Source organism: Leucoraja erinacea, chromosome 1 (assembly GCF_028641065.1).
Source record: "Leucoraja erinacea ecotype New England chromosome 1, Leri_hhj_1, whole genome shotgun sequence".
NCBI classification, from domain to species: Eukaryota; Metazoa; Chordata; class Chondrichthyes; order Rajiformes; family Rajidae; genus Leucoraja; species Leucoraja erinaceus.
In genome coordinates this window covers 55,856,316-55,883,370 of record NC_073377.1, presented here as the reverse complement: position 1 = coordinate 55,883,370, position 27,055 = coordinate 55,856,316, and the positions used below count along the sequence as shown (strand labels likewise).

The 27,055-nt window shown below is 43.5% G+C and overlaps 1 protein-coding gene across 1 annotated transcript in view; it reads right to left on the bottom strand.

Moving 5' to 3' along the window:
• The window catches only part of LOC129697013 (cytochrome P450 4V2-like), a 42,805-nt gene that overhangs the window by 14,439 nt on the left and 1,311 nt on the right, over positions 1-27,055 (bottom strand). Inside the window, exons 2-7 of the mRNA XM_055635204.1 lie at positions 23,679-23,791; positions 20,221-20,306; positions 10,574-10,764; positions 6,723-6,792; positions 5,113-5,239; positions 3,092-3,283 (exon numbers count right to left, since the gene is read on the bottom strand). Coding sequence (XP_055491179.1) covers positions 3,092-3,283; positions 5,113-5,239; positions 6,723-6,792; positions 10,574-10,764; positions 20,221-20,306; positions 23,679-23,791 — 779 coding nt within the window. The remainder of the gene's footprint in view (positions 1-3,091; positions 3,284-5,112; positions 5,240-6,722; positions 6,793-10,573; positions 10,765-20,220; positions 20,307-23,678; positions 23,792-27,055) is intronic.

Here is a 27,055-nt window from a genome sequence, read left to right as displayed (position 1 = left end):
GCCTACCATGAGGAATCTTGTCGAATGCCTTACTGAAATCCATGTATACAACATCTGCCCTCATTGACCGTTTTGGTCAAGTCTTAAAGAGAATCTATCAGATTTGTGAGACACAACCTCCCACCTACAAAACCATGCTGACTATCCCTAATCAGCCCTTGCCCGTCCAAATGCCTGTACAACCTATCCCTCAGAATACTCACTAATAACTTTCCAACTACAGACATTAAGCTCACAAGCCTATAGTTGCCCGCATTTTTTCCCTGCAGCCCTTCTTGAAAAGAGGCACCACATTTACCACCCTCCAGTCTTCTGGCACTCTCCTCTACTTAAAGACGACTCGTAAATTTCAACCAAAGCTCCCGCAATTTCCTCTCTGTTTTCCCACAATGCCCTTGGATATATCTGATCAGGACCTGGATATTTTTCTCCATACATACATGATATTACCTTCAGTACTTCTTTGACGGTAACACCGACTGCTCTCAAGGCACTTCCATTGACTGACCCAAGTTCCTCCGTCCTACTGTCTTTCTCCTCGGTAAATACAGAGGAGAAATACTAATTGAGGACCCATCTCCTGTGGCTCCACACAGAGGTGGCCGCTTTGATTCCTGAGAGGTCCCACTCTCTCTCTCTCGTGACCCTTTTCCCCCTTATGTATTTATAACATATTTTGTGATTGTCCTTCATGGTATCTGCCAGAGTTATCTCCTGGCCCTGTTTTGCCCTTCTGAATTCCTTTATCAGTTTACTCCTTAGTTCCCGAAACTCCTTCAAAAATGCACTTGATCCCAGCTGCCTATACCTGTCCCATGCATCCTTCTTGTTTTTGACCAATGCCTCAATTTCCCTCGTCAGCCAAGCTGCCATATATTTGCCTGCTTTGCCCTTCCCTCTAACGGGGCATTACTTATCCTGAGGTTTTGTCAGCACTTTTAAAAACATCCCACTTGGCTGATGTTCCTTTCCCCCCAAATAACCTGCTCCAGTCAACTTGAGCGAGACCTTCTCTCATACCATCAAAGTACTCACTCTATACTCATGACCATAGCCGGTCATAGTGCGAACTCCATCATCAAGTTCGCTGATGACACCACTGTTGTGGGACGTATCACTGATGGAGATGAGTCAGAGTATAGAAGTGAGATCGACCGTTTGACCAAATGCTGCCAGCACAATAACCTGGCTCTCAACACCAGCAAAACCAAGGAATTCATTGTGGACTTTGGAAGGGGTAGGATGGGGACTGATAGTCCCATTTCTATCAACGGGTCGATGGTGGAGGGGGTCAAGAGCATCAAATTCCTAGGCATGCATATCTCTGAAGAACTCTCCTGGTCCGAGAACACTGATGCAATTATTAAGAAAGCACATCAGCGCCTCTACTTCCTGAGAAGATTACGGAGAGTCGATATGTCAAGGTGGACTCTCTCTAACTTCTACAGGTGCACAGTAGAGAGCATGCTGACCAGTTGCATCGTGGCTTGGTTTGGCAACTTGAGCGCCCAGGAGCGGCATAGACTGCAAAAAGTCGTAAACACTGCCCAGTCCATCATCGCTACCATCGAGGGGATCTATCGCAGTCGCTGCCTCAAAAAGGCTGCCAGCATCATCAAGGATCCACACCATCCTGGCCACTCACTCATCTCCCCACTGCCTTCAGGTAGAAGGTACAAGAGCCTGAAATTTGCACATCCAGGTTCAGGAATAGCTGCTTCCCCACAGCCATCAGGCTGATCAGTGTGACAATATACTATTGAATATATATATATATACACATACATAAATAATCAGATAAAGTGCAATGGGATATTAATGTTCGGAGTTTTGTTTGAGTTGAATTCAACTCAAACAAAACTCTGAACATTAATATCCCATTGCACTTTATCTGATTATTTATGTGTGTATATATATATATATATTCAATAGTATATGGTCACACTGATCTGTTCTGTATTTATGTCTACTATATTCTGTTGTGCTGAAGCAAAGCAAGAACTTAATTGGCCTATCTGGGACACATGACAATAAACTATCTTGAATCTTGAATCTCTTGAAAGTTGGCCGTATCCCAGTTGAGCATTTTAACACATGTTCCTATCCATAACTATCTTAAATTGAATCGAACTGTGGTCACTGGTCCCAAAAGATTCCTTCACAAACACTTCATTAACTTGCCCTTCCCAATTTCCCAATACTAGATCCAGCGTTGCCCTCTCACATGTGAGGGCCTCTACATACTGGTTGAGAAAACTCTCCTGAACACTTTTGACGAATTGCACCCCATTTAAACCCTTCACAGTATGTTTTTATCCCAGTCAATATTGGGAAAGTTAAAATCCCCTAGTACAACAACCTTATTTGACCTGCAGCTGTCTGCAATCTCCTGGCATATTTGTTCTTCTAATTCTCGTTGACTATTCGGGGGTCTGTTGTACACCCCCAACAAGGTGATCACCCCTTTCTTGTTCCCCAGCTCCACCCATATAGCCTCACTGGACGAACTGTCCGTAATGTCACTTCTGACCACTGCAGTGACATCCTCCTTAACTTACAATGCAACTCCCCTCCTCCTTTTATTCCCTCTCCATCCCTCTTGTACCCCGGAATAATGGGCTACCAGTCCTGCCCCTCCTTAACCAGGTTTCAGTAATGGAATGTCACTTAATCTGGAATGACATGAATACAAACAGACACCTGCATTAACCAAGCTGCATTAAACTTACCAGGTAACCATCTGAGCATCCCTGCCCCCACTTCTGTGATTTAACATATTTGTCTCACAAATAAAGGGATGTAATTAGGCTTTCAATGTATATTCAGACCACATGGATGTGCCATAGTTGGTCTGGAAATTGCATTATAACAGTACCTGCAGATAAATACTCAACTGGTTCACATTACATAGTCCTGGATATTAAAAATAAGTTGTGTTTTTTAAATTTTAACATTACTAAGAATATACAAAGTATCACCTAACTATGGTGAATGTTGATGGTATTCTCAGCCATAGTGTTAGTATTTGTTCCGCAAACACATAAACTGAAGGCATAAAACAGCTAGCTGCTTATTATATCTTCATATATACCTCAAATAGGAACGTATTCACTTCTTCATTAATGTCCCCCTCACTCAGCTTTTTTCCATCTTCGTAAGTCGCATTCAGCAGCACATCAAGAAAGGTATTGTACTTCTTGTTCCGTGAATTGGAGTCCGATTCAGAACTGGATTGCTTGACATCTTCATTATTCTCGATTTTATGAATCCTCTCAGCAACCACCTAAACATAACTCACAATTAATTTCTTTAGACTTTAGAGATACAGTGCGGAAACAGGTCTTTCGGCCCACCGAATCCTCGCTGACAACCGATCACCCATACACTAACAATATCCTACACACGAGGGACAATTTATCAAAACCGATTAGCCTACAAATCTGTAGGCCTTTAAAATATGGGAGGAAACCAGAGCATCCAGAGAAAGCCGAAACAGTGATAGGGAGAACATACAAACTCCGTACAGGCAGCACCCATAGTCAGGATCGCTGGTCGTTGGCGCCATAAGGCAGCAACTCTATCGCTGCGTCTCAGCGCCGCCCTTATTCCAATTTCATTGGAAGAAATTGGAATGTATTATGATTGTTGTACAACAGACAAATCCCAAGACCTTCACCTTACTACTTCCACAGCTAACAGCCATCAGATCCCCAAATGACCCAAACCAACACAGCGCCGATGTTAGAATGTTGAAATAAAAAATATAGAAATATATTGTATATATTGTTTATATATTATTTATATATATATATAAATAAAATAAAAAAGGGATATATTAAAAAACACAACCCATTAGCACCAGTCTGGACTCCAGGGGCCTAAGCAACAGTGAGGTTGGGTAAGCCAGGGCTTTATTCCTTGCAGCATAGGAGGCTGCATGATGATCTTATAGAGGGGAATATCCATGAGGGGAATAGAGCTGGGTGAATGCAGAGTCATCTTGCCATGGTTGGGGAATCAAGAATAAGAGGGCATATGTTTACTGTGAAGGGGAAATATTTAATTTGAATCTGAGGGATAAGTTTTTCATCCAGAGGGCAGTGGAAATATGGAATAGCTGTCAGAGGAAGTAATTAAGGCAGATGCAATAACAACATAAAAAAAATATTAGGACAGGCACATGTGTAGGAAACATTTAGAGAAATATTGGCAAAACCCAGGCTAATGGGTAGGACACAAGTAACTCAGTGGGTCTGACTGCATATCTTGTTAGTCTAGTTACTCCAGCACTTTGTGTTCCAGCATCTGCAGTTCATTGTGAACTGGTAAAGGGGACCAGCTTTGCTGTGGCATCTTGGTTGTCATTGATGAGTTGGGCAATCATTCCGTGCAGAATGATTCTATGAATATACCCATCCCAAAACTACAAACTGAGCTCATTCCCCTAGGAAAAAGAAAAAAAAAATAGAAAATTAGTGCTGTAATTTTATATAGACATTTAAAAGGGTGAAATCTAGATTGATTCTTTGTTGAAGGCCTTAAGAGTAAATATACAGGCCGGGTTTATTTACACAGGAAAATGGCAATAGTTATAAATATACAATTCAATATTGAATCAAAAAATTATTCTAAGAAGAGTGGGTATATAATTCTTAAATATCAACACTTTTTTCAATATACCTATAGACTATCTTACTATTTATACATCTTATTAAACGCTTTAATAATATCAGTCTGAAGAGGGGTCTCAAAACAAAACTTTGCCTGCCCATTTCCTCCATAGATGCTGCCTGAACCGGTGAGTTCCTACAGGACTTTATGTTTGGTTCAAAATTCCAGCATCTGCAATTCCTTGTGTCTCCTTATTAATATCTTTGTTCTTCCCTCCAAAATTGGTCATTTATGAAAAAATTAAGAATGCAAATCAGAAATTAAATCAGCAGAAACGTAGGCGATGCATCGTCTTTGGAAAATATAATTTCATTGCCTAAAGTAGAACATATTCAGTGGTTCAGCTGCAATATATTTCAGTTTTAACAATGGATTTGTTAATCCCTCTTTTCTCAGTTGCAATTTCATCTCGTGAGTGCTTTGAGACATTTATAAACCTACCTTTTCTGTGAAGGAGTGGAGGATCTTGAGTGCTTTTTCATGTTCCTTTCCCTCTCCAAACATGTTGTAAACAAGGTCAGGCCAAAACCAGGGCATTTTCTGTCTGCGGTGTACCAAGTCACTCATCCTAAACAAAGTGGAGCATTTACTTTTATTATCCAACACTCAACCTCCACTCTGCACAATTGTTCACAACTGAGGAAAATACTTCTTTTATCAGCCATCCATCACAATACATCTTCTTTCATATATCTTCTGTAATCCCCCATGAGTCATCTGTTAAAACATCCAGAATTTTCTGCTTCACGCCTTTGACAAAACGCCATTACCGCATCAGCAATCAAAACATTCTACTTTAGAGATGGTTGATAAAAGCATTCCATCCAGGAGAACATAGAAAAATACAGCATTAAACCAGATATAAATTTATAAACATTGAAACTTCACAGCACAAAAGCAAATGTCAGTTTTACAATCATGTATGACTGCATGTATCATTACAGTTTGTTCACAATGTGCTTCCTGCATGACTTTCTTCTATGCATGTGTGCAGTTGTGGGCAGGGGCGGAAAACCCGGGGGGGGCCAGAGGGGACACGTCCCCCCCCCATGTTTCGAGAGGTGGGGGACATCCCCCCCAAGTTTTTGTCATCCGGATTTTAAAATATCCGCATCCGCGAGACAGTGGAGGTGGGACTGCTGATCGAGGGCGCCGATTGGAGGAGAGAGACGTCGGTCAGCAGGCAATGGGGGCGGGACATGATGATTCAGCACAATGATTGGAGGAGGGAGGAGTTGGGGGTGGTGGGACTAAAGATAATGATTGGAGGAGGGAGACGTGGCACAGACCTGCACCTCACCCGCAGCCTGGATCGATCCCGGTCGGCTCACCGGCGTTGTCCTGTCCCCACCCGAGTGTCGAGTGCCCCCCCCACAGGTGGCCAGAGAGGTCGTGAGTCAGACGGGAGCTGTACCCCCAGGCCCACAGTCAGCGCAGAGAAGCAGCACTAAACCCAGCTCAACTCTGCCTGTCCCGCCAGGTTAACCTGCCTGGGCTTGCGGGAAATATGGCGAGCGCGGAGAAGCAGCGCTGGTATCCCGCCAGTCCAGTCAGGGCTGTAGGTTAACCCGGCGAGACAGGCAGAGTTGAGCTGCATTTAGCGCTGGATTGAGCCTCCGAAGCCTCGCGCATGTGTTTATGAGTGTGCGCATGCGCGCGCGGCCGCCAAATTGTGTGTCCCCCCTGCCCCCCGGTCCCCTCCATATGTTGATAGCGAGTTCCATGCCTGGTTGTGGGAGAAACAGGACATGAAATCCATAAATATTGAGAAATATTGAATACGGCTTAAGTTACAATTGAAAGTGTGGTTCTTAGATCCACATACTTCTGCCAGGAACTGTGTTGGCAACTTGACTAAATACTGCCCACATTTAACTGATGGCCACTTCATAATCCTGCAGGAAGCGGATGAGAGGTTCGCCCAGGAAATGTGATAGGGAAATCCTTTAAACTTTCTTAATTCAATTCTTCTGATAGATTATTGTTCAAAACAGTAAAAATCTTATGATCCTGCCTCAGAAGTTTAAATTTAGAAAGTTCCAGTAACTTACTTGTAAACTGCCTGAATATATTCTGAGTCACTGTTGCTCTGGGCAAAGATCTTCTTATCCATGGCAGTTTCTAGAACAAGATAAACTAATTGTAAGCAGGCCACTTAGCTAATTGAATTGTTCTTGACAACGTTTTTCCATCTTAATCACTCTGTAAAGCCAGTTGGCTTAAAAGTTAGAAATACTGGGTAATATGGAACAGCCATGAATAAATTGCATGGAAACCAAAGAGAACATCTTGGCAGGACAAATCAAAATAGGACGTACATGGTAAATGGTAGGGAATTGAAGAATGCAGGTGAACAGAGGGATCTGGGAATAACTGTGCACAGTTCCCTGAAAGTGGAATCTCATGTAGATAGGATGGTAAAGAAAGCTTTTGGTGTGCTGGCCTTTATAAATCAGAGCATTGAGTATAGAAGTTGGGATGTAATGTTAAAATTGTACAAGGCATTGGTGAGGCCAATTCTGGAGTATGGGGTACAATTTTGGTCGCCTAATTATAGGAAGGATGTCAACAAAATAGAGAGAGTACAAAGGAGATTTACTAGAATGTTGCCTGGGTTTCAGCAACTAAGTTACAGAGAAAGTTTGAACAAGTTAGGGCTTTATTCTTTGGAGCGCAGAAGGTTAAGGGGGGACTTGATAGAGGTCTTTAAAATGATGAGAGGGATAGACAGAGTTGACGTGGATAAGCTTTTCCCACTGAGAGGAGGGAAGATGCAAACAAGGGGACATGACTTGAGAATTAAGGGACAGAAGTTTAGGGGTAACATGAGGGGGAACTTCTTTACTCAGAGAGTGGTGGCTGTGTGGAATGAGCTTCCAGTGAAGGTGGTGGAGGCAGGTTCGTTTTTATCATTTAAAAATAAATTGGATAGTTATATGGACGAGAAAGGAATGGAGGGTTATGGTCTGAGCGCAGGTAGATGGGACTAGGGGAGAATACGTGTTCGGCACGGACTAGAAGGGTCGAGATGGCCTGTTTCCGTGCTGTAATTGTTATATGGTTATATGGTTATAACACATCAGTTGACCATAGAGCCATAATCATAAAGAACAGAAGCAGATCCCACTGCCCACCATGTTTATACTGTCTACCAAGCGCCTATCTGTACTAATCCTACTTTATCTTCTTGCAGCCCCATCAACTCTCCCTGATTCTATAACATCCTGAAGCCGCGGTCTCTGGTAGGAAAATGACAATTCAGGACCTGTGTTTGATCGTCCCGACGTTGGAGTTATGATCATCCCAACGAGAGGGCCTGTACATCGGGTCGACCGTAGCGGTGACTACGGAGGGTTTATGACCCCGACCACGGGTGAACAAAGGAGGAGGACTGACTGACTGAACTTTGTTGCCTTCCACCACAGTGAGGAGTGCTGTGGTGGATGTTTGTATTAAATCTTATTGTGTATTGTGTGTTCTTTATAAGTGTATCGCTGCTGGCAAAGTCATTTCACTGCATCTGCATGTGACAAATAAAATTGACTTTGACTTTTCTACCACCGGCACACCAGGAGTAATTTATAGCAGCAAATTAACCCACCATCCCGGGACACCTTTAGCCCATGGGAGGAAACCAAGGCACCTGCAAGGAACCCATGGTCACAGGGAGGATGTATAAGCTCCACACGGTGATCAGGATTGAACAGCCGTCAGGATCTCTGCAACAGTAATGCTAACTACTGTGCCACTGTGATATTAGCAGTAAATCCACAAATCATTCAGCAACATCACTGTCTGCCAGAATATATGAGGAGCAGCTTTGATTTATGGCATATTTTTGGTTTAGTTTAGAGATTCCACATGAAAACAGGCCCTTCGGCCCACCAAGTCTATGCTGACCAACAATCACTCGTATGCTAGTTTAACGTTATCCCAGATTCATATTTTACAACAGGGGCAATTTACAGAAGCCAATTGACCTACAAAATTGCACATATTTGGAACATGGGAGGAGAACGGAGCACTTGGAGAAAACCCATGTGGTCACAGGGAAGATGCACAAACGCTGTATAAACAGCACCCATAGTCAGGATCAATCCTGGGCCTCTGGCGCTGTAAGGCAGCAACTCTAATTCTGCACCACCGTGCTGCCCGAATACAAGGAATTACGAATAAACTACAAGGAATGGCTGTGAGCATACCAATCATTATCTGAGTATAGGAATAAAGAGGTCCTTCTGCAGTTGTACAGGGCCCTGGTGAGACCACATCTGGAGTATTGTGTGCAGTTTTGGTCTCATAATTTGAGGAAGGACTTCCTTGCTACTGAGGCAGTGCCGCGTAGGTTCACAAGGTTAATCCCCGGGATGGCGGTACTGTCATATGAGGAAAGATTGGAAAGACTGGGCTTGCATTTACTGGAATTTAGAAGGATGAAAGGTGATCTTATAGAAACATATAAAATTATAAAAGGAAGCTAGATGCAGGAAAAATGATCCCAATGTTGGGGGAGTCAAGAACCAGGGGCCACAGTGGTAGAATAAAGGAGAGGCCATTTAAGACTGAGATGAGAAAAATCTTTTTCATCCAGAGAGATGTGAATTTGTGGAAATCTCTGCCATGGAAGGCAGTGGAGGCTAATTAACTGGATGAATTTAAAAGAAAGTTAATAACCGTCAAATTTTAAATAGTGATCAACATTCAAGAGCCAATTTTATTCCAGACAGGAATCAAGGATATGATTCCTGGGGAGATAAATGGTTACAAATTAATTTAATGACTTGACAGGATGAGCCAGAGAGAGCATCTTCCCTTCTACATCTTTCGCACAAGCACATTACAATAGTTATTTCAATACCACCCCACCACAGCTCTCAACATACATTGAATTGGCACAATTAAAACACCCGCTGTAAACACACTTACCTCTGTTTTATCTTCACATCGTTTTCTACTCTCATACTACCAACTGTATAAAAAAACTATCAACTCATCCATTCACTAATGGTTTTTCAAGTTTTAATCGATTTTCTTTATATTCATCAAATTAACACGTTTGTCATCTCTACCAGATGACCTGTTTCCTGTTAAGGACCTGTTTCCATGCAGAATCACTCTATGATTCTACCCAACCCCAAATACTGACAGAGTTCATTCCCCTAAGAAAAAGAAAAGATTGTTACAAAATTAGTGTCTTGTAATTTTATATGGACCTCAAAAATGGAGGAATTTAGTTTGATTCTTTGTTGGAAGGCCTTAAGAGGCTGGATTTTTTTTTTACACAGGAAAATGGTAATATAGTTATAAACATCTGTCACTCAAAATTGTCTCAAAAATTAATTCTATGAAGAGTGGATATTTATTTCTTAAATATCAATCTATTTTTCAATACACCTAAATATTGTCAGTATTTAAACATGTAACTATTGTTGAAACAGTTGATTATATAGGTTGACATTGGGTAAGAGTAGTAATACAGATGCCATAGGCCAATTATCCTCCTACGGTGGTGCAGCGGTCACGATGGCGCAGCGGTAGAGTTGCTGCCTTACAGCGAATGCAGTGCTGGAGACCCGGGTTCGATCCTGACTACGGGTGCTGTCTGTACAGAGTTTGTACGTTCTCCCCGTGACCTGCGTGGGTTTTCTCCGAGATCTTCGGTTTACTCCCACACTCCAAAGACGTCAAGGTTTGTAGGTTAATTGGCTTGGTACAAATGTTTTTTTTTAATTGTCCCTAGCGGGTATAGGATAGTGTTAATGTGCGGAGATCGCTGGTCGGCGCGGACCCGGTGGACCAAACGGCCTCTTTCTAAACTATCTCTAAACTAAAAACTAAACTATTGTGTTTCAAATTCTTACACTTCCCTGCAGTTTCATTTTAATAACACTGCCCAACTTACCAAAGATTATGTCCAAAGCACATAGTGTGATATCATTGAAGCAGTTAAAAGGTCCTTTTCCCACTTGTTTCTCCAATTTTCCCAGTAATATATCAGTCTGTTCAACCATAACATCAAGATATTCCGTCAGAATTGTGAAGTGAAATGCTGGAGTTATTAATTTTCTCCTAGCACGCCATTTATTTCCTGTGCTAGAAAACAAATATTTGGGAAGTTGCAAAGACAAATTCACTTTCATAAAATAACTGCAAAGAGAATACTATCCCAACAGCAAAATGAATATAGAAATACTCAGCAATGTAAGCAATATTGGTGGAAGAAGCAGAGTTAACATTGACAATTAATAATCTATCAGAAAAATACAAAGTGTTGGAGTAACTTAGTGGGTTAGTTAGGCAGCATCTGTGGAAGAAGCAGAAAGGTGATGTTTCAGGTCAGGATACCTCTTCATGTTTTTCAGACTGAAACATAGCCAATCCATTCCTTCCACAGATGCTGCCTGAACCACACCGTCACTGCATCACTTTGAACTTTACTCAAGGTTCCAGCGTTTACAGTTCCTTGGGTCCCATAAATCTGTTAGGTATATTCTGAAGCTAGAGAACTGATCTGAAAGAATATCTTTGCCATTTTGCCTTACAGATGCCTGACAATATTTCCTGTATATTTTCTGTTTTTATTTATAATTTCCACCAGCTGCAAGATTTTTAGCTTTGCCAAACTCAATGTCACAGCTCAAACATATCAATTTTTAAAAAGAGGTCACTCCCCAGCCTCAGATGCATCATAAACTTGTTCAGTGACCACTTGACACGTTGAATAGACGAAATGTTCCTATTGAATATGTTTGTTTTTATGACTGATTGAGCAGATCCAAAAAATTCCATAAAAACATTTGTATTTGTCTAATTTCTCACTATATCTAATACCCCTGAATATTAGCTAAAATTATTATCAGTAATGTTATTGTAGGAAACACGAACCCACACAACATCTAATTCCTTTCATCGCTTTAAAAAGCCTTGGAGGCTAATTCCAAATTTACTAGCACAGATCTTTTCTACCATTTATTTAGATAGAAGGGGTTACGCAAATGATGCATTCAAAGGGATCTTTAGTATGTGATCACAAAGATTCGATGTGTAGGTTTAGCAGGTAGGATGCCCAATGAAATGCAGTTTTGTTTTGCATGGGATGTGGCGTGTAAACGTCGAGAAGCTTTGATGCAACATTATAGGGCAGTAGCAAATCTATATCCGATTAGTACACAGTTTTGGCCTCTGCATGTAAGGAAAGATTTACTTGTGTTGGAGATGGTGCAAAGAAGATTAACCAGATTGATTATTGGGATGAATGGGTTGATGTAGAAGTGAAGTATGAGATGTGATCCTCTTGAAATGTCTAGCTTTGAGGGAACTGTTAAGGATTAATAACCATATAACAATTACATCACGGAAACAGGCCATCTCGGCCCTACAATTATTTTCCCGTAGTCCCATCTACCTGCACTCAGACCATAACCCTCCATTCCTTTCCCATCCATATACCTATCCAATTTATTTTTAAATTATAAAATCGAACCTCCCTCACCACTTCCACTGGAAGCTCATTCCACACAGCTACCACACTCTGAGTAAATAAGTTCCCCCTCATGTTACCCCTAAACTTCTGTCCCTTAATTCTGAAGTCATGTCCTCTTGTTTGAATCTTCCCTACTCTCAATGGGAAAAGCTTGTCCACGTCAACTCTGGCTATCCCTCTCATCATTTTAAAGACCTCTATCAAGTCCCCCCTTAACCTTCTGCGCTCCAGAGAATAAAGACCTAACTTGTTCAACCTTTCTCTGTAACTTAGTTGCTGAAACCCAGGCAACATTCTAGTAAATCTCCTCTGTACTCTCTCTATTTTGTTGACATCCTTCCTATAATTGGGTGACCAAAATTGCACACCATACTCCAGAATTGGTCTCACCAATGCCTTGTACAATTTTAACATTACATCCCAACTTCTATACTCAATGCTCTGATTTATAAAGGCTAGCATACCTAAAGCTTTCTTTACTACCCTATCCACATGAGATTCCACCTTCAGGGAACTATGCACAGTTATTCCTAGATCCCTCTGTTCAACTGCATTCCTCAATTCACTACCATTTACCATGTACATCCTATTTTGATTTGTCCTGCCAAGATGTAGCACCTCACACTTATCAGCATTAAACTCCATCTGCCATCTTTCAGCCCATTCTTCCAAATGGCCTAAACCTCTCTGTAGACTTTGAAAATCTACTTTGTTATCCACAACACCACCTATCTTAGTATCATCTACACACTTACCAATCCAATTTACCACACCTTCATCCAGATCATTGATGCACATGACAAACAACAGTGGACCCAACACAGATCCCTGAGGTACCCCACTAGTCACCTGCCTCCAACCTGACAAACAGCCATCCACCATCACTCTCTGGCATCTCCCATTCAGCCACTGTTGAATCCATCTTGCTACTCCTACATTTATACCCAACAATTGAACCTTCTTAACCAACCTTCCATGAGGAACCTTGTCAAAGGCCTTACTAAAGTCCATATAGCCAACATCCACTGCTTTACCCTCATCAATTTCCCTAGTAACCTCTTCAAAATATTCAAGAAGATTAGTCAAACATGACCTTCCAGGCACAAATCCATGTTGACTATTCCTAATCAGATCCTGTTTATCTTCGGGCACTATTCCTGTTTCTAATGACAGTTGAAATATTTCTGTCATAGACCCTGCTATTTCTACACTAACTTCCCTCAATGTCCTAGGGAATGTCCTGTCAGGACCTGGAGACTTATCCACTTTTATATTTTTCAAAAGTGTCAGGAAATTAATATAATTCAATATTCTTCTCCTTGGTGAATACCGAAGAAAATAAATTGTTCAATATCTCCCCAATTTCTTTTGGCTCTGCAGATAGCTGTCCACTCTGTCTCTGTAATGGACCAATGTTATCCCTCGTTATCCTTTTGCTATTAATATAGCTGTAGAAACCCTTTGGATTTACTTTCACCTTACTTGCCAAAGCAACCTCATATCTTCTTTTAACTTTTCTAATTTATTTCTTAAGATTCTTTTTACATTCTTTATACTCCTCAAGCACCTCATTCACTCCATGTTGCCTATAATTATTGTAGATCTCTCTCATTTTCCGAACCGTGTCCAATTTCCCTTGAAAACCATGGCTCTTTCCAATTTTTACTATTTCCTTTCAACCGAACAGGGACATAAAGATTCTGTACTCTTAAAATTTATCCTTTAAATGTTATCCATTTCTCTTCTACATCCTTCCCATAAAACAAAATGTCCCAGTTCACTCCTTTGAAATCCTTTCGCATCTCATCAAAGTTAGCCTTTCTCCAATCAAAAATCTCAACCCTAGGTCCAGTTCTGACCCCTTCCATAATTATATTGAAACTAATGGTATTGTGATGACTGGAATCGAAGTGCTCCCCAACGCATACCTCCGCCACCTGACCTGTCTCATTTCCTAACAGGAGGTCCAGCACTGCCCCTTCTCTAGTAGGTACCTCTATGTATTGCTGCAAAAAACTATCCTGCATACATTTTACAAACTCCAAACCATCCAGCCCATTTACAGAATGTGTTTCCCAGTCTATGTGTGGAAAATTGAAATCTCCCACAATCACTACCTGGTGCTTACTACTAATATCTGCTATCTCCTTACATATTTGCTCTTCCAATTCTCGCTCCCCATTTGCCGGTCTATAATACACCCCTATAAGTGTTGCTACACCTTTCCCACTTCTCAGTTCCACCCAAATAGCCTCCCTAGACGAGTCCTCCAATCTATCCTGCCAAAGCACTGCTGTAATATCTTCCCTGACAAGCAATGCCACACCTCCACCTCTTGCCCCTTCAATTCTATCACACCTGAAGCAACGAAATCCTGGAATATTTAGTTTCCAATCACAGCCCTCCTGCAACCATGTTTCACTGATCACCACAACATCATACTTCCAGGTGTCAATCCAGGCTCTAAGCTCATCCACCTTTCTGACAATGCTCCTAGCATTAAAATATGCACATTTAAGAAACCCACTGCCTCTTATTCTCTTTTTATTTTATTTTTCTTCTTTCTCCCCTAGATTTTGGATCCGAGTGCTTCCCTTCTCTGCCTCCTGCCTCACACTCTATCTACTAGCTTTCTCTATTTGAGTCCCTCCCCCCAACCTGGGAATGCTGGGTGAATGATTCCACTATCGTATTTCTTTACCCCAGAGATCTGTGGAAGCGAAGTCATTTAACATATTCAACATGGAGAATTAAACTGCATCGGAGTCAAAGGATGTGTGGAGAGAGGGAAAGTAGTGTTCAGGTTAAGACCAGTTCAAATATGATCTTACTGCAAGGCAAAACAGGCTGAATGGATCTTCTGGTTTTTGTTTATTGTGTTTTTAAATATTTACTGTAATCCAACACTTTTTGGCATTGACAAAGATCAGTTGTAAAGCTTCAAGAAGACAGAAAGAGATAGGTAGACTGCTTAGAATGTTGAAAATCATCTTCAGGTTTCATAATAATTATCTATCTATCTATATATCTATAAAACTCTGGGGCTATCCGTCCGCCTGCCGTCCGGATCCCTTTCTGCCTTTTGATTCGTGCCTGATACTCGCAGATGTCCAATCGGAATGGCCGATGCTCGCAGATGTCCAATCGGAACGGATCCATTTGCATGTACGGCTGCCGGCTGCATTTCTTCCTTTGATTCATTGCCACGCCCAATCCAGACGCTCAATCTCCGAGATATTTTCCATTTCAGTAGAGATTTCGCTTTTCTTTCTAAGTATCCGCTCCTCATTACATTTCGTCGTGTTGAAGTACACGTTTTTAATCAAATCCTTCTCCCCCCCCCACCCCCAAGTATTTCAAAAATAAACTGGCTTCTCCATTTACATGTCAGCTTCCAACACACTTCGAAACAAAGTTGCAAGACAGGAACACTCTGAACTTTTCACTGCTGCAGCAGGCAGGGAAGGTGCCATTGGATTTTCTTTTAAATCCACTGCTGAGGGAGGCAGGGCAGTGTTGGAATCTTACTTTTGAGAACAGCTTCAGTTCCATTGGAGGAAACGGGTGCATGGTGGAATATTGGGTTGGGGGATCACACCATTGGGGGAGCAGACACAACGGGTCTGCACTTGGTCTAGTTATATATTAAAACTGTGTGGCTGCCGCCTGCCGCCTGGCGTCCGGCTGCCTTTCTGCCTTTTGATTCACTGCTCCATCCTATCAGCTTCAAACACACTTCAAAACAAAGTTGCAAGACAGGAACACTCTGAATGTTTCACCTAAATGGGATATCACAGCAAGTGCTTCAACAGGAGGGGGAGGGCCAATTGGTATTGCAATTGGAACTGCTGCAACAGGCAGGGTAGGTGACATTGGAATTTTTTTTCAATCCACTGCTGAGGGAGGCAGGGGAGTGCTGGAATCTTACATTTGGGAATGGGTTCAGTTCCGTTGGAGGAGACGGGTGCATGGTGGAATATTGGGTTGGGGGATCACACCATTGGGGGAGCAGACCCAACGGGTCTGCACTTGGTCTAGTATATATATAAAACTCTCGCCCATCCGACCGCCTGCCGTCCGGCGCCCTTCCTGCCTTTCGATTCGTTCCCGCCGTGCGATGTCACAATGCCCGATGCTCGCGGACGTCCAATCGCGATGCCCGACGCTCGCAGACGTCCAATCGGAATGGATCCATTTGCATGTACGGCTTCCGGCCGCGTTTCTTCCTTTGATTCACTGCAACTCCGAAACCAGACGCAGAATCGCCGACATAATTTCCATTTCGGTAGAGATTCCGCTTTTCTTTCAAAGTATCCGCTCCTCATTACATTTCGTCATGTTTAAGTACATGTTTTTAATCAAATCCTTCACCCCCCCCCCCCCCTCCCAGTATTTCAAAAATAAATTGGCTTCTCACCCATAGAAGTAGCCCCAGCTCATGGTGAACGTTCCATCGTGTGATGTCACAATGCCCAATGCTCAAATACATTGTTGCCATAGAGAACGCTCAGCGATTATTCGAATTCTTCACTAACCGTCATTCTGACTTTGCTTGTGAAGAGAAAAGTCCTGAATTGCATTTGTCTGATGCAGGAAGATTGTTCCCGATGTTGGGGAAGTCCAGGACAAGCGTGACACAGTTTAAGGATAAAGGGGAAATCCTTTAGTACTGAGATGAGGAAAACATTTTTCACACAGATAGTGGTGAGTCTCTGGAACTCTCTGCCACAGAAGGTAGTTGAGGCCAGTTCATTGGCTATATTTAAGAGGGAGTTAGATGTGGCCCTAGTGGCTAAAGGGATCAGGGGGTATGGAGAGAAGGCAGGTACAGGATACTGAGTTGGATGATCAGCCCCTCTCAATCTCCTAAATTCTAGAGAGTATAAGCCACGTCTATCCAGTCTTTCTTCATAAGACAGTCCTAAGACAGTCCTGACATCCCAGGAATCAGTCTGGTGAACCTTCTCTGCACTCCCTCTATGACAATAATGTCCTTCCTCAGATTTGTACGCAATACTCCAGGTGTGGTCTCACCAAGACCCTGTACAACTGCAGTAGAACCTCCCTGCTCCTATACTCAAATCCTTTAGCTATGAAAGCTAACATACCATTCGCTTTCTTCACTGCCCGCTGCACCTGCATGCCTACTTTCAATGACTGGTGTACCATGACACCCAGGTCTCGCTGCATCTCCCCTTTTCCTAGTCGGCCACCATTTAGATAATAGTCTGCTTTCCTGTTTTAGCCACCAAAATGGATAACCTCACATTTATCCACATTATACTGCATCTGCCATGCATCTGCCCACTCACCCAACCTGTCCAAGTCAACCTGCATCCTCATAGCATTCTCCAATAACCAATTTTCTATCCATGTTAGCACTCTACCCCAAATACCATGTGTTCTAATTTCCTATGTGGGACCTTATCAAACGCTTTCTGAAAGTCCAGGTACACTACATCCACAGGCTCTCCCTTGTCCATTTTCTAGTTACGTCCTCAAAAAAATCCAGATTAGTCAAGCATGATTTCCCCTTCGTAAATCCATGCTGACTCAGACCGATCCTGTTACTGCTATCCAACTGTGCGGCTATCTCATCTTTTATAATGGACGGCAGCATCTTACCCACCACTGATGTCAGGCTAACTGGCCTAAAATTCCCTGTTTTCTCTCTCCCTCCTTTCTTAAAAAGTTGCTACCCTTCAAAGCACAGGAACTGATCCTGAATTTATAGAACATGTGGATTTCCTTCAGTTCCTCCGTCACCCTAGTTTCTCTGGCCAAGAGAGTCAAGAGTCAAGAGTATATTTAATTGTCATTTGGACCCCTGGAGGTCCAAATGAAATGCCGTTTCTGCAGCCATACATTACACACAAATAGACCCCAGACACAACATAATTACATTTTACATAAACATCCATCACATAGCTGTGATGGAAGGCCAAATAAACTTATCTCTCCACTGCACTCTCTCCCCCCCGATGTCAGAGTCAAAGTCAAAGCCCCCGGCTGGCGATGGCGATTGTCCCGCGGCCATTAAAGCCACGCCGGGTGGTGCGAGGTCGCACACCGGGTCTTGGTGTTGGAGCCCCCGGTGTGCGCTCGCAAAGTCCCGCATTCCAAGCCGCGCGGGGCAGTGATGTCAGGCCCCGCTCCAGGAGCTCTTCGACCCCGCAACTCGGGCGGGAGAAGTCCTTGCCGTTGCAGGAGCCCCGAAAAGCGGTCTCCCTCCAGGGATCCGCGGGCTCCCGGTACCGCCGTCCGCAGACCCGCAGCAGCAGCCTCCGACTCAGCAGCAGCAGCGGCGGCAGCAGCAGCAGCAGCAGCAGCAGCGGTAGCGGCAACGCTCCTCCACCGCTCCACCCGCTCCGGTCTCGGCCATCTCGGAGATTGCTTGTGTTTTCTTTAGTGAGGACAGATCCAAAGTACCTGTTGAACTCATCTGCCATTTCCTTGGTCCCTATAATTAATTCGCCTCTTTCTGTCTTCAGGGACCCACTTTTGGCTAACTATTTTTTTCCTCTTCACATACCTAAAGAAGCTTTTACTATCGTTTATATTCTTGGCTAGCTTACCTTCATACCTCATCTTTTCCCCCCCATATGGCTTTTTTAGTTATCTTCTATTGCTCTTTAAAAGTTACCCAATCCTCTGGCTTCCCGCTCATCTTGACTATGTTATACTTCTCTTTTACTTTTATACTGGGTTTGACTTCTCTTGTCAGCCACGGTCGCCTCTTACTTCCCTTAGAATCTTTCTTCCTCTGTGGATTGAACTGATCCTGCATCTTCTATATTATTCACAGAAATACCTGTCATTGTTGTTCCACTGTCATCCCTGCTAGGGTCTCTTTCCAGTCAACTTTGACCAGCTCCTCCCTCATGCCTCCATAGTCCCCTTTGCTCAACTGTTATACTGACACTTCCGATTTTACCTTCTCCCTCGCAAATTGCAGATAAAAACTTATCATATTATGGTCACTACCTCGTAATGGCTCCTTTATCTTGACTTCCCTTATCAAATCCGGTTCATTACACAACACTAAATCCAGAATTGCCTTCCCCTGGTTGGTTCCAGTACTAGCTGCTCTAAGAATCCATCTTGGAGGCACTCTACAAACTCCCTTTCTTGGGGTCCAGTACCCACCTGATTTTCCCAGTCTACCTTCCCAGAGAAATCTCCCAAAATCACAGTAGCATTACCATTGCCTCATGCCAATTTTAACTCTTGATTCAACTTGCACCCTATATTCGGGCTACTGTTTGGGGGCATGTAGATAACTCCCATGAGGGTCTGTTTACCCTTACAATTCCTCAGTTCTATCCCTACTGACTACATCTCCTGATTCTATATCACCCCTCGCAAGGGACTGAATTTCATTCCTTACCAACAGAGCCACCCCACCCCCTCTGCCCACTTGTCTGTCTTTTTAATAGGACGTTTACCCCTGAATATTCAGTTCCCAGCCCTGGTCCTCTTGCAGCTATGTCTCTGTAATTCCCACAACATCAAACTTGCCAACGTCTAACTTTGCCTCAAGCTCATCCACTTTATTTCTTATACTTCGCTCATTCATATACAGCACTTTAACTTTGGTATTCACCTCCCTTCTCACACTGGTCACTATTTCCCCTGACCTTATTGTCTTACCCTTCTCGAAATTTGCTTCCCATTAATTCGGGAGTCTTTTGTAACTTTTCATGTACTCACTTCCCCTTTAACCCCATCTTTATACTTCCAAATTGTCAACCCCTCCCCCCTGCTATTTAGTTTAAACCCACGCGTGTGTAGCACTAGCAAACCTGCCTGCCAGAATCATCAAAGGGAAAGTCTGTATATAAGGAGCAGATGAATCTTATATGAATTCAACAGAGTTAACAGCTCTCAGCTGCTAATGCAACTAATGTTATTGCCATATAGTGAAACTGTGCTAAATATCCTAAAGACTAAAGATCGACTCTCTATTACCTTTAAAACACCTCAGAAAATTAACCTACAATGATTTTAATCTGTTATAGCTTAATTAGACAAATTTGAAATCAAGTGCATAGACGCAGGAACAATACCTTGTTAGCAATCCAGTACCAAGCCATGGATGAAGAAATTTGTAGGCATAGGATTTATCAAGATGCTTAGAACTGCTGAGTACCACCTAGAGAAATACAAAATGGCATACTGTAAGATTTTAGTTCTATTGATGGGTCTAAAACCCGGAACATTAATTATGCTTCTATTTCCACCTTGCTGCCAGACTTGTTATGGGGTTTCTACATTTTCTGTTTCTTTTTTGGATTTCCAGCATCTGCAGTTTCACTTCATTCTTCATTGCTTATACTTTTATATAATACATGTATGTTAAATGGCTGGCAAGTTTTGGTACAAAAACTGGCCCATAAATACTCTGTGAAAACTCATATCGGTGGGCGGCGCGACTCACATCGCACGTCGCAGCGGCCTCTGCAGTCCGTCTGTCTTTTTATTATTTTTTGTCTCGTTTGAATGTAGTTTTTATTTATTTTTTTGTGTATGGGTGTGGGTATGTGTGTGGGGGGCGGGGGGTGGGGGAAACTTTAAAAATCTATCCCCTGCACGGAGAACCCGACCTTTTCTCTGTCGGGTCTCCGTTGTCGTTGGGGCCGAGCACCGTGGAGCGGCCTACAGCAGGAATGACCTGGGGCTCCAGTCACGGAGCCTGCGGACCTACTCACCATCACGGAGCTGGCCGAGTTCGGAGCGGGAGGAGCGGTGGTGGCGCTCGGCTGCAACCCGACCCCGGGGATTCGGAGGCTTACCGCAGGTCTGGTGGACAGTGACACCGGGAGCCCGCGGGTCCCTGCTGGGAGACCGCTTTTCGGGACTTCCGCAATGGCGACTTCACCCGCCCGAGCTGCGTGGTTGAAGAGTATCTGGAGCGGGGCCTTACATCACCGCCCCGCGCGGCTTGGAATGGCTGCGGGAATTTGCTAGCGCCCGCCAGGGGCTCCAACAGCAAGACCCGGAGCGTGGCCTTGCATCACCCGGCGCGGCGTAAATGGCCGCGGGACAATTACCATCGCCCGCCGGGGGCTTTGACTTTGACTCTGACATCGGGAGGGGAATGGGGAGTGCAGGGGAGAGATAAGTCTTTGCCTTCCATCACTGCGAGGAGGAGATGCGCTGTGATGGATGTTTGTGTAAATTGTGTTGTGTCTTGGTTCTTTCTTGTGTGTATGACTGCAGAAACAACAGTTTGTTTGAACCTCAAGGGGTTCAAATGACAAATAAATTGTATTGTATTGTATTGTATAAATTCTGAACTCATGTCGGATTCTGCAGTTTGCTGACTATAAATTAATAATAGTATGATCAGGAATAACTTTCCAGATATTCTGCTAATTCCTGAAATTTTTACTTTAGAAGTGAATTACTGAAATTAAATCAGACAGAAAATGTTGGAAACAATCAGTAGGTCAAAGAGCATCTGTGGAAAAAGACAGTGTTAACATTTCACGTTAATTACCATTTTGACAAATGTTGCCTTAAAAATAAGCAGGCAGAAATCACTACAACTTCCTCATAAATCTCCAGTACACTCATTGAAATAAGTATGTGGACCAGAACTATAAACAACAGTCAATCTGTGCTCTAATCAGCCTTGTATACAATTCTAAACCCAATAGTAGTGAAATCGGACACACTGGACTGAACTAGACAGAGAGGTGACCTGATGGAATTGGTGGATAGAATATGTATTCCATCATAGGGGGTATCAGACACAGGATGGCAGAGGTTTAAATTCAGTAGAAATAATTTTTTACTATATTTGAGGAAAAAATATTTTTTTACACAGGCACATTTGGTGTTCGCTGCTAAAGGAGATGGTGGAGTCAGTTGCAATCACTATCGGGACCGACATCAGGAACTCCAAGCCACAGGAACTTCGACCACCCCGACACGGAAGCTTCGATCGCCCTGACGGAGGAATTTTGATCGGCCCGACGGAGGAACTTTGATCGTCCAAACGCATGAGCTTCGACCGCCCCAACGCGGGAGCTTCGATCGCCCTGACGCGGGAGCTTCGATCGCCCTGACGCGGGAGCTTCGATCGCCCTGACGCGGGAGCTTCGATCGCCCTGACGGAGGAACTTTGATCGTCCAAACGCGGGGGCTTCGACCTCCGGCTGCGGGAGCTTTGTTCGCCCCGACGGATCGACTGCCACGACCGCGGGAAAATAAAGAGGAAGAAGATTGGACTTTTTTGCCTTCCATCACAGTGAGGAATGTGGGAAATCCACTGTGGTGGATGTTTATGTTAACTTTTACGTAGTTGTGTGTCTTGTGCTTTTTTTTCGTATGGCTGTATGGTAATTCACATATCACTGCACCTTAATTGGTAGATGTGACAATAAAAGACCTTTGATACCTTTGACTCATCTCCTCCATTTCCTGGTTAAATGTAGTTCCAACAACACTTAGAATCTCAGTAGCAACCATGACAAAGCATTTTGAGTGTGTATTCCTTCCACCACTAGGCCAACATGATCACAATGTTAGACAGAAAATTATGGAGTAACTCAGCGGGTCCGGCAGCATCTCTGGAGAAAATGGATAGATAACCTTTTTGGGTCGGGATCCTTCCTGATCCGAAACATCACTTATCCAGTTACCCCAAGCAGAGATGCTGCCTGACCTGCTGAGTTACTGCAGTATTTTGTGTCTATCATTAGTAAAAACTAGCATCTGCACTTACGTTTTATTACATGATTACAATGTGCTCTGTGTAAAAAATGCACAAGATCAACGCATGAAAGATTCTTCAAAAGCATCTTCCAAACTTTCTGTCCCTCTGTTGTCACTGAACTTAAATTCTTGAACTCCCTACTCTGTATTCGTTCAGGAGCATCTTTACCACATAGAGTGCTGCACGTTAAGGCGGCTACTCATCATGTCATTAAGCAATGATTTCATCTTTATAACCAAATTTACATCTTCTTTGGTCAAAAAGAAAAATGTTCCCTTACCTTGCCATCCTTATCCTTCTTTACTGGAACATACCAGTCCGAAATTCTAATCAGCTGGCCTTTAAACAACTCCCACGTGTTAGCTGTGGACCTACCCAATAACAACTGCTCTCAATTTACTCTTCCTAGCTCCTGCTTAATAATGCTGTAACCTGTCTTACCCTAATTTAGTGCTCCCACGCAAGGTCCTAACATCCTTATTCATAACCATCTTAAAACTTAGGGAGTTGTGATCACTGTTCCCAAAATAATCTTCCACCAGTCACCTGGCCCTTCTTCAAGTCGGAGTATCCACCTACTATTTCAGAAAACCCTCTTCTTCAAAATACTGCAGTAACTCAGGGCTTGCTTAATGTCACGATGAGTAGCTGCCTTGAAAACCCTCTTGAAACAAATTCTGCCCCATCTAAGCCTTTTGCATAAAAATATAGCTTCAGCAGCAACATTGATATTTCATGCATTAATAACAAAGATGTCATTTTTAAATGAATCCCAAAACTGAAGGCTAATTGGCTGGTCCTTACCTCCGCCGTCTCTGCATGAAACAACACGACAAATGGTAATGTTCCCAACCATAATTTCATTAATGGTTTATCTCTGAATTGGGACGTAAATTCAATCAACTGAAGAAAGAAGTCTAAAGAGCCAAAGGAAAACGGTTGGAAATGTAAAAAAACACAATAAAGACATTCAATGAGCACTTTTATGGTGCAGAATTATAAAGCAACCAAGTTTCACCTTTCCTTAAAATCTAAGTAATTCAACACAAATTTATTCACAATAATTTTGAAACATTAGGCATCCTAGAAATTCCAAAGCATTAGACCAAATACAAGGTCCAGTTGAACAATCTAGGTGGGGCTCATGTTGTCGACCTCCCCTGTCAACTGACCTCAGTCAGGCCAACGACAACAAACAGAGACAGCAGTAGCGTCGCAGCTTGGTACCAACCCGGAGCATTTGCCCTTTGTAGTGCGGGCACCTATGGAAGGCATCACCTTGCTGCGTTATTATTTGTACATTATTTTGTTAACCTGGGTCCAATTGCAAACCTACTCACGTTCCTGACCAATGATATTCTTGTCACACACTGGGCTCATGCCCAGTAATATCTGGCTGATCTCACAAAGATGCAGGGGATAGCAAGTTTGCAGATAACAATGATTGATCTGATGCCAAGCTATTAAGATTTCGGAATAATTGGATCTGTTGTCTGAACTTTGCTGTATTCCCAGAAGATCTACCCAATTTATCTTCATTCTCTGCCCAGATCAAAATATGTAAACAGTCAGAATCTGGATCAAATTTTGATGTTTGACCTTCACGTAGTTCTTATAACATGATTGTTGTGTTTCTAAGAAATATTTTGTTCTGGAAAATTGCTCTATAAAGACAAGTGTGTCAATGGAGAAAGGGGGATAGGAGCCAAAGTGTTTCAGACTCACAATAACAAAGTTATTCTTACCCACAGGATTTCTATCTGTAATGGTCTTTTCAATAGCAAAAAAGTTTACTTTTGTTAGTGTAAGCTAATCTATCTATGATCTCATCTTATTTGTTTGTTTGTTTGTTCGTTTGTTTGTATGCTCGTGAGTTCCCGAAATACAGCCAAAACAGTACACGATAGCACTACAATCTTTGGCCTACCTTACTCACCATTGTCCTGCGGTGTGCATAAGCCAAGTTTCGTTCAGATTGATGTTATATTGTACGTTATAGACATTTTAAACTTTAAAACATCACTTTCCCACTTGCCCTGCCCGTCAGCCATGTGCAGGATTTGAAATGACCGCACATGTGCAGTGGGCCATGAATTCGCGCGTGTGGATTTAAAAATGTGGGCCGAGCGCGGTGAACCCGGTATCTGTGCGTGCGGGATTTTAAATGACCACGGCACTGATGCTGGGGCAAGGTCTGGCGGCGGTGGCGTTGCTGCTCCAGGCCCACGGGGAGGGAGAGGAGTGGGACCAGGGACAAGGAATAGGCCGCAGCCTCGGCCTCTCCCTCCCCCGGATCCAGGCCGCTCAGCCCATCCTACCCCGCCAACCCCCGCCTCAAGTACAACTTCATTGCCAAAGTGGTGGAGAAAACAGGGCCAATGGTGGTTTACATCAATATCCTTGGGAGGTGAGGAGGGAATGAGTGGGTAGGGAGGGAGAGGAGGTGGAAGTGGGGGAGGTAGGGAGTGGGGGAGAGAGGAAGAGGAAGGCAGTGGGGGAGTTGAGGAGGGTGAGTGAGGGGGTGGGATAGGGGGGGAGAAGAGAGGGGAAAGAAGAGGGAGGGTAGAGGAGGGGGGGAGGGAGTGCTGGGGAAGCGGGGGAATGGAGGAGGATAGGGGTAGGAAGAGGGTTGGCGAGGTAATGGATAAGGGGAGGGGGAACAGAGAGGAGGGGAGGGAGGGGTGAGAGGAGGAAGCAGAGGAAGGATGGGGAGAGGGAGCATAAAGGGGGAGGGGAATAGGGGGCTGAAGAGGGAGAATGAGATGTGTTCACATTGATTTTATATTTTACAAGTTATTGCCATTTTAAACTTTAAAAATGTCGCAGTCGCACTCCCACATACTGGCCACACCTGTGCAGTTGGAGGAGGGTTGCCGTGACTCGCGTCACAACGGGGATCTCTGGCTTCACAACGGCAACCCGTCAGCCATGCCCGCACAGTTGAGAGCTATGGGTGAGTGGTGGAATATTGCGTTGGGGGACCGGGCCCAACGGGTCCGCACTTGGTCTAGTAAATATTAAATATGTTACACAAAAATGCTGGAGAAAATCAGCGGGTGCAGCAGCATCTATGGAGCGAAGGAAATAGGCGACGTTTCGGGCCGAAACCCTTCTTCAGACCGATGGGGATGTGGGGGTAGAAGGAAGGAAAAAGGGACGAGGAGGAGCCCGAGGGAGGGGGGATGGAAGGAGACAGCTCGAGGGTTAAGGAAGGGGAGGAGACAGCAAGGGCTAGCAAAACTGGGAGAATTCAACGTTCATGCCATCCGGACGCAGGCAACCCAGGCGGAATATGAGGTGCTGTTCCCCCAATTTCCGGTGTTGCTCAATCTGGCAATGGAGGAGACCCAGGACAGAGAGGTCGGATTGGGAATGGGAGGGGGGGTTGAAGTGCTGAGCCACCGGGAGTTCAGGTAGGTTATTGTGGACTGAGCGGAGGTGTTCGGCGAAACGATCACCCAACCTTCGCTTAGTCTCCTCGTATGTTATGTGTTATATTGTTTATTAGAGTATGATTGAACGAGTGTCAATGGAAGCGATTGCTTGTCAATTTGAATGGCTACCTGCCTTTAAATTAGCAGTTAGTTTCTTAAGAGACAATGGTGTCTGATTACTGCTGGGAGGTTACATGGAAACAGGTTTTTTGTCCCTTCTAGTAAACTTATGGTATTGTCCAATCTCCAAACCTACCTCAGTGTGGGCCTGTTGAACTTTTTCCTGTACCTGTAACACTTTACACACTATATTCTCCGGTGGGATTTTTTTCTTTTTGCACTACCTGGTATGCTTGTTTATAGATTGAATGCACTCATATACAGCATAATTTGACTGGATAGCACACAAAGTTTTTCCACTGTATTTCGGTACACGTGACAATAATAAACCAATACCATACTTTAAATCCAAGACAGCTTTTTTTCCTGCTAGTCAATTTACTAGTAAGTGGTTCTCTCTTGCTCTGTATCAAAATCGCTTGATAACTAATTTGACCCGTGTAATGCAAATAATGTTCCCAAATTCATCACTCGCATTATCTTAAAGATAGCGGAGTCAGAGGATATGGGGAGAAGGCAGGAACTGATTGTGGATGGTCAGAGGGAGTTAGATGTGGCCCTTGTGGCTAAGGGGATTAGGGGGTATGGAGAGAAGGCAGGTACGGGATACTGAGTTGGATGATCAGC